General features: G+C 43.9%; 1 protein-coding gene, 1 non-coding gene and 1 pseudogene across 2 annotated transcripts; 1 reads left to right on the plus strand and 2 right to left on the minus strand.

The window, feature by feature from the left end:
• Nucleotides 1–62: 62 nt before the first annotated feature.
• Nucleotides 63–1,049, minus strand: LOC139306881 (trace amine-associated receptor 13c-like). The gene has a single exon (XM_070930844.1). The coding sequence runs from the start codon at nucleotides 1,047–1,049 to the stop codon at nucleotides 63–65; it is 987 nt and encodes a 328-aa protein (XP_070786945.1).
• Nucleotides 1,050–7,202: 6,153 nt separating this feature from the next.
• LOC139307011 (5S ribosomal RNA) lies at nucleotides 7,203–7,321 on the minus strand. The gene has a single exon (XR_011599569.1). It is a non-coding gene; the product is annotated as a 5S ribosomal RNA (ribosomal RNA).
• Nucleotides 7,322–8,610: 1,289 nt separating this feature from the next.
• LOC139307004 (uncharacterized) lies at nucleotides 8,611–14,803 on the plus strand (annotated as a pseudogene).
• The last annotated feature ends 1,030 nt before the right edge of the window (nucleotides 14,804–15,833 follow it).

Consider the following 15,833-nt stretch of genomic DNA (forward strand, 5'->3'; position numbering starts at 1 on the left):
GATACAGACAGCGTGTTTCATTAAAACTGTAAGTCACCAAAAATAGATCATTTCAGCCCTGTCTACAGGATCTTGACTTCCCGGGAGTGAGGCTGCAGTATTCTGAGTGTGAAGATGAGTTTGATAGCTTTTCTAAACCAGGGGTAGAACAGAGCGTAAATCAGAGGGTTTGCACAGGAGTTCATCATCATGATCCAAGACAACACTGCAAAGTATGACAAGTTGTTTGAGGTGTCCTCACCTGTGAATGCAGGGTAGTAATACGGGCAGAAGCACATTAGAAACACAGCTATCACAAACCCAAGAGTCCTGGCTGCCTTCCTCTCTGATATTTTAGCGGTTGGAGCTACAGTGACAGTGGTGGCAGCAGTCTGCAACCGAATGACACGCACCTGAGACACAGCAACCACAAACACCCTCATGTAGAGAACAACCATGACAGTACAGGGCCCGACAAAGGTGATAAAGAGGTCAACAGTTCCTAAGATGCGGCTGATGACCACCACACACTCCCCGTGGCAGGAGCTGAACCTGTCCGGCCACATTAAGTGTCCCATCAGAATACACCCGTTGTAGAGAAGAGAGCAGGCCCAACATAAACAGATTAAACACTTAACCCTGTTGAGGGTGACCTTAGAGGAATACAGCAGTGGGTCACAGATAGCCAGATAACGGTCTATGGATATGAGCACCATATTGCCCAAAGAGCCAGAGAGCAGACAGTAAGAAACATAAGGAGTCAGAGCACACATCAGCCTCCCCAGCAGCCAGCATGTCTCCATGTAGCGCAGACCTTCGATGGGCATCACCAGCAGCCCCACCAACAGGTCGGACACGGCCAGAGACAGGAGCAGGGTGTTGGTCGGGGTGTGGAGCTGCCGGAAGTGGGAGATGGAGATGATGACGAGCAGGTTCAGCGTCACAGTGAGCAGAGAGACGAAGGTCAGCAGGGTGTAGAGCAGTGCAGACTCAGAGCAGGGGCGCAGCAGCCGCCTGCAGGAGGAGTTGAGGTCAGGGAAGCAGAGCGGAGGGCCCCCAGTGTTGTCCATCAGAGAGGAGGCAAGCAGGGATGAGGAGGGGGCAAGAGAAATGGTTAAACTCTCTACCAGACAGGTCATTTATCTTCCTCTAACATCACCCTCCCATTTTTCCAAGAATCCTAAGGGATAACGTCACTTCCGTCCCTCATCATCATCTCCAACTTCACCACCCCCTCTCTGTTTTATCTCCCTCTTTAGTTTGTATCCATGTGTTGTTTCCACGTTCAGCTTTCAAGTGCTTTATATAGGAATAATCTTTAGCTGGTGCATATTCCTGTCGAGCTTCAATTCATCAAGCAGGAAGACTCCTTAAACCCAGTTTGACAACTTACAGAGAGCATCCTGACCAAAATGAATTCTTCAGAATTTAACAGGACCCTTTATTACCGGCTTTTATATTGTGTAATAAGTAATACGTTTTAAATATTAGGAAGTCATACAGGCTCTTGGGTGTCTCAGTTGAGAGCTATCTAAAAAGACAGAGCATGTTATGCTAGAGTAAGTTATACAACAACCAGACTTCCAGACCTTGTCCTTGACAGTTGTCCTTGAATGAGTTTGACGTTTCGGGAAGCACGCTTATTTGCTTTCTTGACAAGAGTAAGAGGAGAAATTGTCTGTATAGTAAATATGAAGCTACCACCTGCAGCTGGTTAGCTTAGCTCAGCACAAAGACTGGAAACATGGAAACTGCAAGCTTGATTCTATCAAAAGTTAAGTAAATCTGCCTAAACCATCATAACCACAACTTAATGTTTTTGGCTTTTGTTATTGTGTGGATTATAAAAAAAACAAATTGTTAATTAGTGAGCTTTAGAGGTGCTGGTAGGTGGCTTTTGTTACCTTTGGACAGAGCCAGGCTACCTGTTTCCCCCTGTTCCCATTCTCTGTGCTAAGCTAACCAGCTAACTAAGCTATTTATCGTACAGACATGAGAGCGGTATCAACCTTCTCATCTAACTCTCTGCAAGAAAGCACATGAGCACATTTCCCAAAATGTCGAACTATTTACTCCTAACCTTGAGACACCCTCACACCTGCAGACTGCATGAGAAGCTGCCAGGATCCTGCTGCAGAAGTGCTGCAGGCCTCATCCTCCAAGGCCCTCCTTCATCACGCCATTACTGCAGCCCAACGACACGGCAGACAAACTCTACATCTCTTTGAAGGCTGAGGACCATCAGAACACTATCTACGGCTACATCTATGATATGAAGAGGTCATTTCCATCATAAAGAAGCTCAGGGAAAATATGTCCAAGAGGAGCTGAGCTGGAAGAGGTTGACATCATGGTGGAGAAGATATTTGTTATTTTTGTGAGACGTCCTCAACATCCAAGAGGTAAGGATCTCCTGAACTGCTCAGGTGGATGATAGATTACCGAAATTGAGATTTATCTTTCTAAACAACCGATGAGGGAGAATGGACGACGTGTGAATTTGCTCAGACCTTCAAAACTTTTTGACTTTTCCATAGTTTGTATGTATGAAATGTTGCCATTTGACTTGTTTACCTGTTTTCATCATTACAGTTTATTTTCTTAACACCTCAGATTGGCCCAGTGCCTCAGTGGTCTAGAGGTGTTACTTTATGGAACCGGCTCCTCTTGCTAACGAGATGCACCTCTCACACATTTACTGTAATCTGTGTTTTGCTTGTTTGGTGAGAAGCTATAATTTGATCTCTGAGGTATTACTCTTTGTGTTTGTGTGCATGATAGATGTTACATCATGTATTAGCTCTACAGTAATGTAGAATTATGTTAGTGGTAAAATTGCTTACATACAAATCCTTTAACTCTGGGTACAAAACAATGTTTAATTTATTTTTCAAAACAAAGAAACATTGTGATATTTCATGATATTTCATAATTACTGTTCCAAAGTCAGTATGTGAATTTGTAGTGATTAACATGTCGAAACCTTTTCTAAAGCACAAGTGGAAATCCATTTTCATAAACTCAGTAGTAGTTTTATTAATTAATTTCAATAATGCCGAATGTATTAATGGAGCCAGCAGACCATTTCTCCCTTTACTGTAACTGATTGTTTCATTTTCACAGCTTAGTTTTTTAAACATTTCACAAAGGAGTTCTCTTTCAAAATTAACATTTGCGATAAAGGTAAAAACTTTATTATTATCTCAGTTATGCAAACTCGAAAAATATATATATAGAAAATATATAAATATATGAAGTAATTCTTGTAGGACGTCATTTTTTTTATTCATCTGCTGTTTTGTGCTTCACGGAGACATGGCTGGGGGAAAGAACTCCGGACGCGGCGCTGCAGCTGGACGGATTCCAGCTACTCCGAGCGGACCGCGACGCGCACCTCTCCGGCAAAACAAAGGGTGGAGGTATTTGTTTCTACATCAACAGCAGCTGGTGTAACGACGTGACAGTGATGCGACGGCATTGCTCTCCTTCCCTGGAAACTTTTTTCATAAACTGTAAACCCTACTACTCCCCCCGTGAGTTCGCTTCATTCATTCTGGTCGGTGTTTACATTCCACCGGAGGCCAACGTGCAGGACGCACAGCGCGCACTCGCCAACCAGATACTGGAAACGGAGCGGACCAACCCGGACTCCTTAGTTATTGTCCTCGGTGACTTTAACAAAGGTAACCTCAGACACGAACTCCCAAAATACAAACAGTTTATTAAATGCTGGGATGTTTTCAGGACTGCTACCAACAGTCTGGATGAGTACACAGAGGCTGTGACTTCATATATCAGCTTCTGTGAGGACTGCTGCGTACCAACTCAGACCAGGGTGAGTTACAACAACGACAAACCCTGGTTCACAGCAAGACTGCGACAGCTGAGGCTGGAAAAGGAAGAGGCGTTTAAGAGTGGCAACAGAGCAGAGTTTAAGGAAGCCAAGTACAAGTTTAGCAAGGCGGTGAGGGAAGCTAAACGACTGTACTCAGAGAGACTACAAGACCAGTTCTCCTCCAACGACTCTGCTTCTGTGTGGAGGGGGCTCAGGCAGATCACCAACTACAAGCCAAGAGCCCCCAACTCTGCTAACGACCGACGCCTCGCCAACAGCCTCAAGGACTTCTACTGTCGCTTTGAAAGACAATGGGACAGTCCTGACACAATCCCCCACACCATCACCCACCAGCTCCAGCCCAACAGCCCCAACCCCCTCATCACACCTGGGGCTGAACTCTCACACCTCCTACCACCACAGCTGCCCCCCACTCCTCCAGCATCGACACCTCTGTCTGTCCTTGAAAGAGATGTGAACAGACTCTTCAAGAGACAAAACCCGCGAAAAGCTGCTGGACCAGACTCCATCTCCCCATCCTGCCTGAAGCGCTGCGCCGATCAGCTGTCTCCGGTGTTCACGGACATCTTCAACACCTCACTGGAGACATGCCACGTGCCAGCCTGCTTCAAGGCCTCCACCATCATCCCCGTCCCCAAAAAAACAGGGCCCACAGGATTAAATGACTACAGACCCGTCGCCCTGACCTCTGTGGTCATGAAATCATTTGAACGCCTGGTCCTGTCCCACCTCAAATCCATCACAGACTCTCTGCTGGACCCCCTGCAGTTCGCCTACAGAGCCAACAGGTCTGTAGACGACGCCGTCAACCTGGCTCTACACTTCATCCTCCAGCACCTGGACTCCGCAGGATCCTATGCCAGGATCCTGTTTGTGGACTTCAGCTCTGCCTTCAACACGATCGTCCCGGCTCTTCTTCAGGACAAGCTCTCCCAGCTGAACGTGCCTGACCCCACCTGCAGGTGGATCACAGATTTCCTGTCTGACAGGAAGCAGCACGTGAAGCTGGGGAAACACGTCTCAGACTCGCGGACGATCAGCACCGGCTCCCCTCAAGGCTGCGTTCTTTCTCCTCTACTCTTCTCCCTGTACACCAACAGCTGCACCTCCAGTCACCAGTCCGTCAAGCTCCTGTTTAAAAAGTTCGCGGACGACACCACCCTCATCGGACTCATCTCTGGTGAGAATGAGTCGGCCTACAGGTGGGAGATTGACCATCTGGTGACCTGGTGCAACAACAACAACCTGGAGCTTAACGCTTCAAAGACAGTGGAGATGGTTGTTGACTTTAGGAAGAGCGCAGCCCCACCCGCCCCCATCACCCTGTGTGACTCTCCAGTGGACACTGTGGAGTCCTTCCGTTTCCTGGGCTCCATCATCAGCCAGGACCTCCGGTGGGAGCTGAACATCAGCTCCCTCATCAAGAAAGCCCAACAGAGGATGTACTTCCTGAGGCAGCTGAGGAAGTTTAACCTGCCACAAAAAATGCTGGTTCACTTCTACACCGCCATCATAGAGTCCATCCTCACCTCCTCCATCACCGTCTGGTACGCTGCTGCCTCCACCAAGGACAGACGCAGACTGCAGCGTATCATCCGCTCTGCAGAGAGGGTGATCGGCTGCAACCTTCCATCTCTTCAGGACCTGTACTCCTCCAGGACCCTGAGGAGAGCAGGGAAGATCGCTGCCGACCCCTCCCACCCCGGACACCATCTGTTCGACCCCCTCCCCTCTGGCAGGAGGCTGCGGTCCATCAGGACCAAAACCTCCCGCCACAAAAACAGTTTCTTCCCCTCTGCAGTCAACCTGACAAACTCTCACTGACCCCCCCCCCAGAACACAAACACAAGCTATACGTTATATTAACGTACATCACCCCTGTCCCCACTGCGTTACATTAACGCACCCACCCCCTACTGGACACTTTATCTGGACACTTTACTTTATTCTGGTCACTGCACTGTTGTTATTTATCTTATCTTATTTTTTATTTTTATTTTTATTCTTATTCTTATTTTAGCTTTATATTCTACTTATTTGTTATCAAAACAATAGCACCTTCAGACCACTGCAAATTCCTTGTAATGTATGTTACTTGGCAATAAACAGTTTCTGATTCTGATTCTGATCTGATTCTGATATAAACAACAAAGCCACATGACTCGCTACGTGTCTATTCAGAGACACGCTGATAATCTCAAGAATCTTAACAGCCTTACCAAACTGATAAACACTCTTGTTTTGAAGTGAACATCTGAAGCACTGTCATAGGATGATATACATCATTATCTCTAGATTCATTTGTACATTTGACTGATTTAGCTTAGTTTAGATTGAAATCCTCTGATAAAACACGTTCAGCAGCTCAACCCATTACGAGACTGTTTGGAAGTTGTGGGTTTAATCTGAGAATCAGCTACTTCTCATTGAAGATATAAGACTTTTATTCGTCTCACTCTTGTAGATATGCGGCCTCAATGGACAACATATTGGAAGAAGAGGAACGTTAGACCAACTGAGAGAACATCTTCTCTGTGCTGAGGCCCTGAGGTAGGATGTTTGTTACCAGTTGTTGATTGTTGAAATAGTTGAGTTGAATATTGAAAGCATACAAATTATTTTAAATTGAGTGGCTTCTTGGTTATGAAAAAGACAGTAGCTGAGACATTGTTTCTGGAAATGTTTGTCTTTAACTACTTTTGAGTGTCTCACACATCAGCTGCTTATCTTGCTGAGCTATTCCGTAAAATTTGAGATAAAGGAAAAAAATATTACTTTATTGCTTATAGGTATAAAAGCTATAAAAATTAAAATATATATATATAAATATTTGCACATCATATAAACAAAACAAAATTGAAGTAAGGGAGTCATTTTGTAGCACAGTAGAGGATTGAACTCCCAACCTTGTGGCAGATGTGTAGAAAAGGTGTAGAATTATATATGAATATATTTTTGCAAAAGGCTCTACATTGTACTGTGAGCCACAGAGTTTAGCCTGCTAACGTATTGCATCAATTTCAGCCTCTCCAAAGTGGAATGACCTACAGATAGAAAGTGGATGTGATGGTATATTCTGCCATATGATCACATGTATGATGGAGGCTGGAGAAAGATACTGACACTGGTGTGACGTCTACCCTCAGATACTGTATGTGTTGATCTTTGTCTTGATCTTACAATAAACTATTTTACTCTTTTCTTTCGCCTCACTGATTCATATAAATCATGAACCAGCTTTGTGCTTTAATTATTTAGTGGTAATAAATGATTGTTTCCACGTGCTGCAACATTATTCCAGGCTCCGTCTCCACTGAGGGAGCAGCAGCAGCAGCGCCCTCTGCTGTTCCTAAAACAGAAGTGAAAAAGCTTACAGCACCTGGTATTCCCAGGCGGTCTCCCATCCAAGTACTAACCAGGCCCGACCCTGCTTAGCTTCCGAGATCGGACGAGATCGGGCGTGTTCAGAGTGGTGTGGCCGTAAGCGATAATCTTCTGTACAGGCGGCCCTTTTAAACACGCTGTAACCTCAAGAAGTCTTGTGTTTTTCATGTTAGATCACTTTACTTTAATAAAGAAATCCTTTGTGCGGTCTCCTCTCATTGTTACACTATACTGTATTATAGGATTTATCAACACTTGTGCATGACTACGTACGCAGCAATTTCATGTTGTAGCTGGTGGAGGTGAAGCTGATATTAATTACTTTATATGCTGTTGAGTTGCTGTTTGTTATTTATCTTATCTTATTTTCATTTTTTTTACCTTTATATTTTACGTTTGTTGACAGCACCATCAGACCACGGCAAGTTCCTTGTGATGTATGTTACTTGGCAATAAACAGTTTCTGATTCTGATTAGATGGATTGGATGTTTATGTAAGATACCATATTATCACAAAATTGTAGCTCTCTTGAAAATTGAAATATTCAAATGAAGTACAAGTACCTCAAAATACACTTTACTCAATACAGTAATTGAGTAAATCAAAAAACGTCCGACCGTCCGAGAATAAGCTTTTTCACTTCTCTTTAATAAACAGCAGAGGGCGCTGCTGCTGCTGCTGCTGCTGCTGCTGCTGCATCAGTGAACTGAAGCCTTCACTGCAAACCTACAGTACGCCCTGTTTTGAGGGTTATACAAGCAGCCGACATACGGAGGAGGTTTTTCGTGTTTTCTTCTTAGTAGTGTGGACAACAAAATCAACAAACAACAGTCGATGCTGATGTGAGGATTATCACTGCAAGATAAGCAGCTGATGAGGCTGACCCCCGAGGTGGGACGATCAAATCTAAGCTCACCTGTCCTGACATTTTCTCCTCAGTAATGAGAATACATTCATTTATCAAACGTATGTCGATCTTTAGGTTTTGAAAGCCAACACGAGATGATTTAAAAGTTTTGAGGGAAATATTATAATCAGTCAGTGTCATTAGGTCTGTCAGGTATGCAGTGTGTGCAAGACTTAAATGTTTTGGGTTCAAAAGAAAAAAAAAAGTCAAGTCAAAACATCACTATTCACTATCGCCCCCTTGTGGCTGGCTGCAGTATAGGTTCAAGTGTTCATTTTACTGACTAATTAGTTAGTTAATGCTATAAAAAGTGTGGGGGGGGGGGGGGGGGGGGGGGGGGGGGCGTAATGATTGACAGCTTAGATTGACTGTGGTGTGCTCGCCATTGGGTCGTGCGGGTGAATGGGCGGGACCTGGCACCGCGGCTCCCCTCGCCAATCATCACTGCGCAGACTCTGGTTTAAATTACGTCACCAGCGCAAGATGGCAGCGCTCGTATCCGAGATCAAATTTGAGTTTGACAAACAGGCCAGACTTCATCCAGAGAGACTCTGGTTCAGTGTCCAATCTAACGAGTGTAACCTGCAGCCAGTTACCTGGATGATTATCGACATGATTCATGATGACACATCTAAACCAATGAGTTCCTAAAGAAAGGAGTCAATAATAATAATAATAATAAAAAAACGGAGGCTGTCTGGAAGTGTTGAAGAAGGGAAAGAACTATGTGGTTGAGCAGGAATTGAACTTCCAACCTTGTGAACGCCAACTGTGACGTACTCTACCCACTTAGTACAATCAGGTTCCCCCCGGTATAAATAGGATTGGATTCTCCCACTTCCTGTTTGACAGTCGGCCATTTTGCCTGGAGATGACGAGGACGGGAGCACATGCTGCAAACATTTTGGTGAGTGCGATTGCATTTCAATCAATTTGAATGTTTAGAGAAATAAGATTGAATGTGTTTGTGTAGTTCTTTCATTAGCTTGTGAATTGTGTCAGTATGCATACCAGACTAACCAGAAACTAGCTAAGTTAGCATGCTTTTGTCCCACATGTTGTATTGTTTGGCTAAAGCTAACACGCTACGCTTGTTGATTGGCATTTTGTGCTGTTTTTCAAACTTGTTGACTTGTTGGCTGTTAGAATTGAAAGGAAGAGATTGACTTGATTTGTTGTGTGACATGTTTCTGGTTAGTTTGTTGTGCATACTGATGTAATTTACAAGTTAATGAAAGAAGTACACATTCAGTCTTATTTCTTTGTACATTCAAATTGATTGATATGCAATTAGCACTCACCTGTGCTATGTGGATATGCACCACTGATCTGTGTGCTATGTTTTTTTTTGGCTGCGAAAAATAAAAATCTCACTCCCATAACCCCCTGCTCTCATGTCCTGAAATCTCGGGAGGGGACACGGCCCCCTCCCTTATACACCGCCCGTGTCATGCAACCACCCATGCAAACTCTCACACTGTGATGCTCCAGGCACCGGCCACGGGCAGATTCGAACCAGACACTGCACCCGCTCGTGTCTGGCAGTCACACATCGAACCCACCACGCCACCAACACCCTTCACACTTAAGACAGATCTCCGGGCGTATTTATTTCTTCACTTTTGGGTGTTGGACTTTAAAATTCACAGACTCTCATAAGATTTGAACCCACATTCTCAGCAGTTGTGATCAGTGTTTCAACACGCTGAGCTATTTCCTCTGAGACATTTGTATTTTCTTTCTTAGAGGTTTTCACTTCTTACTTTGGATCCTAGACTGGAATTAATTACGTGCTCTGGGAATCGAACCCATGTCCTCAAAAACATTTCACACTGACTCTCACAAGATTTGAACCCACAATCTCAGAGGTTGTGATCAGTGTCTTAACACCCTCAACTACTTCCTCTGAGACACTTTTCCATTCCTTCTTCGAGATTTTCACTTTTTCCTTTGGACGTCTGGCTTGAAAAGACTCAACACAGGTGAGGGTTTGAACTCACAACCTACTTTTGGTAGTCAAAATCACTTGAGTCCTGTGGGAATCAAACCCACATCCTCATAATACCTGTAGAGGAATCTAACACATTGAGCCACTGAGTCAGACACATTGACAAGATGTCATTTTAAAGCTTTTCACGCTCAAATTGCACAAATGATCCTCTGTCTTTGGGTCAATTCGCTAACTCCAGCGAAGTCACTCTGCCATTATACATGTTATTTTTTGAAGGTTGTTTTATATTAGGCTACATATATAGGCCTATATAATAATTGGTCACACTGGTGATTCAATATTTAGGGATTAATATTAAGTATGATGGAGCTCCTTTCCCCCCAGGTAAAGCAATGCTGCCTGTGTTCCTGGTCATCAGACTGGTGACACTGGGAGCTGCAGTGCAGACAGCCTGGATTGACGATGGGGTGGTAATCTCTAACGGCCTGCAGATCAGCTGTGAGGTGGCCTGTCTCTACTGGGCCATGCCTCTGTCTACTGCACGTCTGGACGCTACAGGTGCTATTTTTTATTATCAACATTTATATCTTTAATACTAAAACAAAAGTCTTACAGTGACATTACATTGTGGCCACAGTGAAAGCCTACAGGGGTTAGACATCAGGGTTATCGCCTGTTGTAGTATACATACTGTACACACTGTGGTATGGAATTATAATAATAACAGTCTGGTTTTCTCTCTAGCGGTTCTGGTTTTGGCTCCTGGTCTAGTTTTCCTCTACTACCTGATCCACATCATCAACCAGGAAAACCAGGTGAGAAGACACAGAGAAACATTTTCGGAAATTGTTGTTCTTTTCAGCCATTTTTATGCACATACAGTAATATGTTATACACTTACAATCTTCCATTTCATTTTCTCTGTTAATACACACATTTAGACCATTAAATAAACAAACACTCCTATTTTTCTATCGGCGAGAGGTGGAGGATGGTGAGGTCAAACGTCACGCTCAGCAGGCATACCTGGCCTGCATGGCTTCTGTCATACTGGTAGAGGTGAGACATACACACACACACAATTGTAAATTAATTCATTATACTGATTTAAAGGTAAACATCAACAAATGCTGGATGGAAAGGTGAAGGAACATATTTTTAAGTTTGTTAATTACATTTTACCCTCATATTCCCTTGAGTTTCTCCAAGGCAGTGCAGTTTTTTTATGTATGGTTTATTTTTGTCCAAAAAGACATTGAAACTGCTAACAGGTATATAGGATGTCATGCCTTCATTTTAACGTCAGCCTGAGTTACTGCTCTCTGGATTATGTTTCCATTTCATGACATTACATTAATCTACAGTTTCTGGGTGAACACTCGCTATTCAAGTCGAACATCTTTATATCCTTTCGGTGTAGACTGTATGATCCCCCGTGCACGGGAGAAGACTGTATACCTGGTTATTATGTTTACAGCCTCCTGTAGTCCCCAGTCCTGCTGAGTGTGGTGGAGGGGGCTTCTGTGCTGCTGAGAGCCAAGCTGTGGCACAGACAGCCGGACGGTGCAAAGGCCCTGCAGTTTGGGTCAGAGGTCGAGGAGAGCTGGTGTTTCCTGAGTCAGCTGCTGGCCCTGGGGCACTCCAGTGCCGGCCTCTTAGGTACTGAAAGGAAATAACAAGCGAGACAGCAAGGGAGGAACAAATAGTGATGTGAAACCAGCTAAAAGCAAAGACAATGCTGGCTCGATTCAGTCCATCTTGGCAGAGTATGCTCAGTATTAGTTACAATACAAATTCACATCCAAATAACGTACTCTACATTACACTCTACACCACAGGGAGAGGTAATCAAAGCCAGAAACAGGCAAATAAAACATGAGATGCAATAAACAAATATCAATTTGTCAACTCTCTGTTCCTCTCCCTCAGGTAAAACCGTCCTCCCGGTGTTGCAGCTGATCCGGCTCGTTGTTGTCGGGGCAGCGGTGCAGCCACTTTGGCACAATCACTTCAGAGACTTTCTTTGTGACGTTGAAGAACCAGGCTGCCGCCAAGCTGTCTTCAATCAGCTCTTCCCCTTCTCCTTGCATCAATACTGGACACTGCAGGTATCAGTGCTGAGCTTTGAATTACTGAGATAAAATAGAAGCACATTTGCACAATAATCAAACCAAGTTTCAGTAAAGTTTTGTTCTCTTTTCGTAGACTTCTGTAGGTGTTGAAGTCTTTAAAGTCATTAAAATGTACTTTATCTTCAGGTGGTTCTCGTTTTGGCTCCTGGTCTGATTTTCTTCTGCTACTTGGTCCACCTCATCGTCTTGGAAAAAAAGGTAGACAACATAAGGCATTTGTCACAGTAAGACTCTCAAATAAAATGAGAGTAGTTACTGTGAAACTTATTCTCAAATAAAAGTAGCCTGTGTCCTCTGTAAACCCTCTGATAAATGGACATTTTCTGTTGCAGGCTTTTCACTTTAATTTTTGTCTGTCTCTCTGTGTGTCTTATGTGGCTTTACTGTAAACATGAGGCGTGTTGTTCTCTCCAGTGCTTTTCCATCAGAACGGCCCAGGAACCTGCGTTAAGGATCGTGTACTGGGGGCATATTTGGGCCACGTCATCAGCTGTCGTTCTGCTGGAAGTGAGTCGAATGCAATATAAAAGACCCTCTACTTATTGTACTTTTACATTCATTTACATACATTCAGTCAGTAACTGTACTACTCTACATTTTTCTTATTGTCACTAAATCCCTTAAAAAGACCCAGATCAACAATTTACTCCTGTTTGATGTTCTCATAACTACAGTGCACAGTTGTTCTAGTATTTTAGTAGCCATGTGTACTGCTGTCGACCACAATGTCATCCTGGATAATACCACCAGGCGGCGCCAGAACACAGATTGAAACCTAATATTGATACATGACCTAAGGGAAGCATATACAAAGCAAATAATGTAAGACCCAAGACAGACCCCTGAAGCACAGGAAAGAGCAGCAGTTTCAGACATGAAGGGACACAGAAAAACTCCTGTCCAAGAGATAGGAGGAGAGCCAGTCCAGGGCAGTCCCAGAGACACCCACCCACTGCCTAAGCCTTTCAGTCAGGATGCTGTGATCTGTTGTGTCAAACGCTGCACAAAGATCCAGCAGCACCAAAACAGAGCATTCACCCACATCAGAAGACATCATTATGTCACTGGAGACTCTGAGAAGAGCTGCTTCTGACGGAAACCAGATTGGAATTTATCTAAAATGTTGTGTGCAGTCAAGACAGTAACAACTTTCTGAAAGGCAGCTTAGATATAGGCCAATAGTTTTTGGGAAGGGATGTTAGTTTTTTTCAGAAGAGGCTGAATAAATGCATGTTTAAAATATGCTGGGACACAACCAGATTGCAGGGAGCTATTTATAATAGAGACCAGGCATTGACCAATAGACCCAAGTACATCATCCAGCATGGAGGTTGGTAAAATATCTACAGGGCTTGAGGAAGGTTTCATACTGACCACCAGATCGATGAGGTTTTGCGCAGAAGCAGTCGAAAATTGATGACCGAGTTAGATCAGCAGAAAGGGGAGTAGAAGAGCATAGAAGATAGTAAGTGCAATCATTATTTGAAAAGACAGGCACATCAGGAGGTGCAGGAGTGACGATTATTGATGGTGTCAAACAGGACTTTAGTTGAGTTTACTGGAGGAAATGAGTAAAGTAAGAAGCCCTTGCATCCTTTACCAACGGAGAGTGTCATTTAACCAGGGGGGTGAATTGACAGAGAGAACTAGTCTCATTGTACTCGGAGCCACTTGTGCAATGTCAGTGTGAGAAGATAACACTTCTCTTAGGTCAAAAGCTGCAGAAAATTCTCAGCTGCAAGGTGATTCAAGATATGCGAGAGCAACTTACACCTTTACTGGGCAGAGAATCGAAGTTAAAAGACAGGTAGAGCAAAACACATTCATGGTCAGTACTAAGCAGCTCATCAGAGCAAGTAGAATCAATATTGAAACCAAGTGTAAAAAACAAGGTCCTAGGTGTGTGGGGCCAGACACACGCTGAATAAAATTAAAAGACTGTGACACTGAGAACATCAGCAGCAACATGAATATTAAAATCACCAACCACAATAACTCGGTCCAACCTAATGATAAAAGAAAGAAAATCGCTGAATTCAGACAGAAAACAACCAGGAGTTGTCAGTGCAATACATATATATATATATACACACATACATATACATTGCTGTTGTATATATTTTTTACTTTATTTTTCACTTAAATATTGTCAATGTGTATATTTTTTATCTTCTATTTCTTATTTTTTATATTTTGTATATTTTTCTTAATTTAAGCTGCTTTCTACTCTTCAATGGGAGCACCGGTACTGTACACTCACCGTCCCAGTTGAAAAGCTGTTCCTGAAAACCACGGCGAGTCCTCCACCCGGGCCCGAGGTCCTGGGACTGATAGTACAGTCCACCGGGCACAGTTGGATCCATGGTCTCTGATCTATAGTCCATGTTTCTCTGTCCCAGATGAATACATCGTTCAGAATGAAGGATTTATTTGCAATGGATCCAGCATTTATCAGCGCCATGCTGACGGGCACAGACAACAACAGAGGCCCGAGCCAAGGGGCGCAGGTAACGAGAGTCCGATCCGCGGTCTGCTGGACTTCTCACCGGTGGTGGTGGTTGGGGGGGGGGCTCTGTCTGAAACCACCGTGTGAATATGGTGATGAACCGGTGAAGGTGTTTGTTTTGCCACGGGGGGGCAGCAGGGGGCTAACGCTGGAAACAGTGGGCTGAGATGAAACCGGAGGGGGGGGGGTCCCGTGGTCTGACAGTGGAGTGTAAACAGTCAGTCACGTGGAGAGGGCTGCACCGCGTGCTGAGTGTTAGCGACATTAACGAGCCCCGCTTGTTTGGGTAAATCCCGTCTTTCTTAAAAAGACAAATTCTATTTCGTCAAAACACAAGTGAGTACCCAACTAATTTCATAGGCTAAGATAAAAACCATGTATAACAATGAACTTTATGTAAACAGCTCAAATCAAATTTAAAAACACAGTTGAACCAGGATTAAAACGTCTCTTCCATACCAGAGGTGCAAGTTCCCGGATGTAGGAGTGTGCTGTGTATGGGCCTAATGAGGACGCTCAGCTGTGTTAGTAGGATCTTCCACATGTTGGCCCTTGTTGTGGCCCTGTTGGTGACTACTTCCCAGTTTGTCCACCTCCCTTGATGGTATTTAGCTCAAAGCACCACTGTGCCTAACATGAGCTTGTTAACATGCTAACAATGACAATTCTATATTGTTGACGTTTAGCTGGTCTAATGTTTGCTACGTTCACCATCTAGTTTTGAGTATTAGCACACTAATGTCTCCCAATTTGCGCAAAACACAAAGTACATCTGAGGCTGACGGGAATGTCAACAATGGAATAAACCAAAGATGAAAAGTCAATTCATCATGAAGGGAACATGAATGTCTGAACCAATAATCATCTAAGTCCACATGAAAAGCCTCATAGAAGAGAAGTCAGAGGATTGCTTGTGCACAATTTGAGCCTGAAAAGTTTTAAAAATGGTGACTTTAGTGTCTCTGACTCTGTGGCTCAGAGTGTTAGATACCTCATCTGATGTTAAGAGGACATGGGTTCGATACCCACAGGGCTCAAGTGATTTTGACTATCAAAAGTAGGTTGTGTAACCCTCACCTGTCTTGAGTTTTTTCAAGCCAGACGTCCTAAGGAAAAA

Source organism: Enoplosus armatus, chromosome 24, assembly GCF_043641665.1.
Source record: "Enoplosus armatus isolate fEnoArm2 chromosome 24, fEnoArm2.hap1, whole genome shotgun sequence".
Lineage (NCBI taxonomy): Eukaryota > Metazoa > Chordata > Actinopteri > Centrarchiformes > Enoplosidae > Enoplosus > Enoplosus armatus.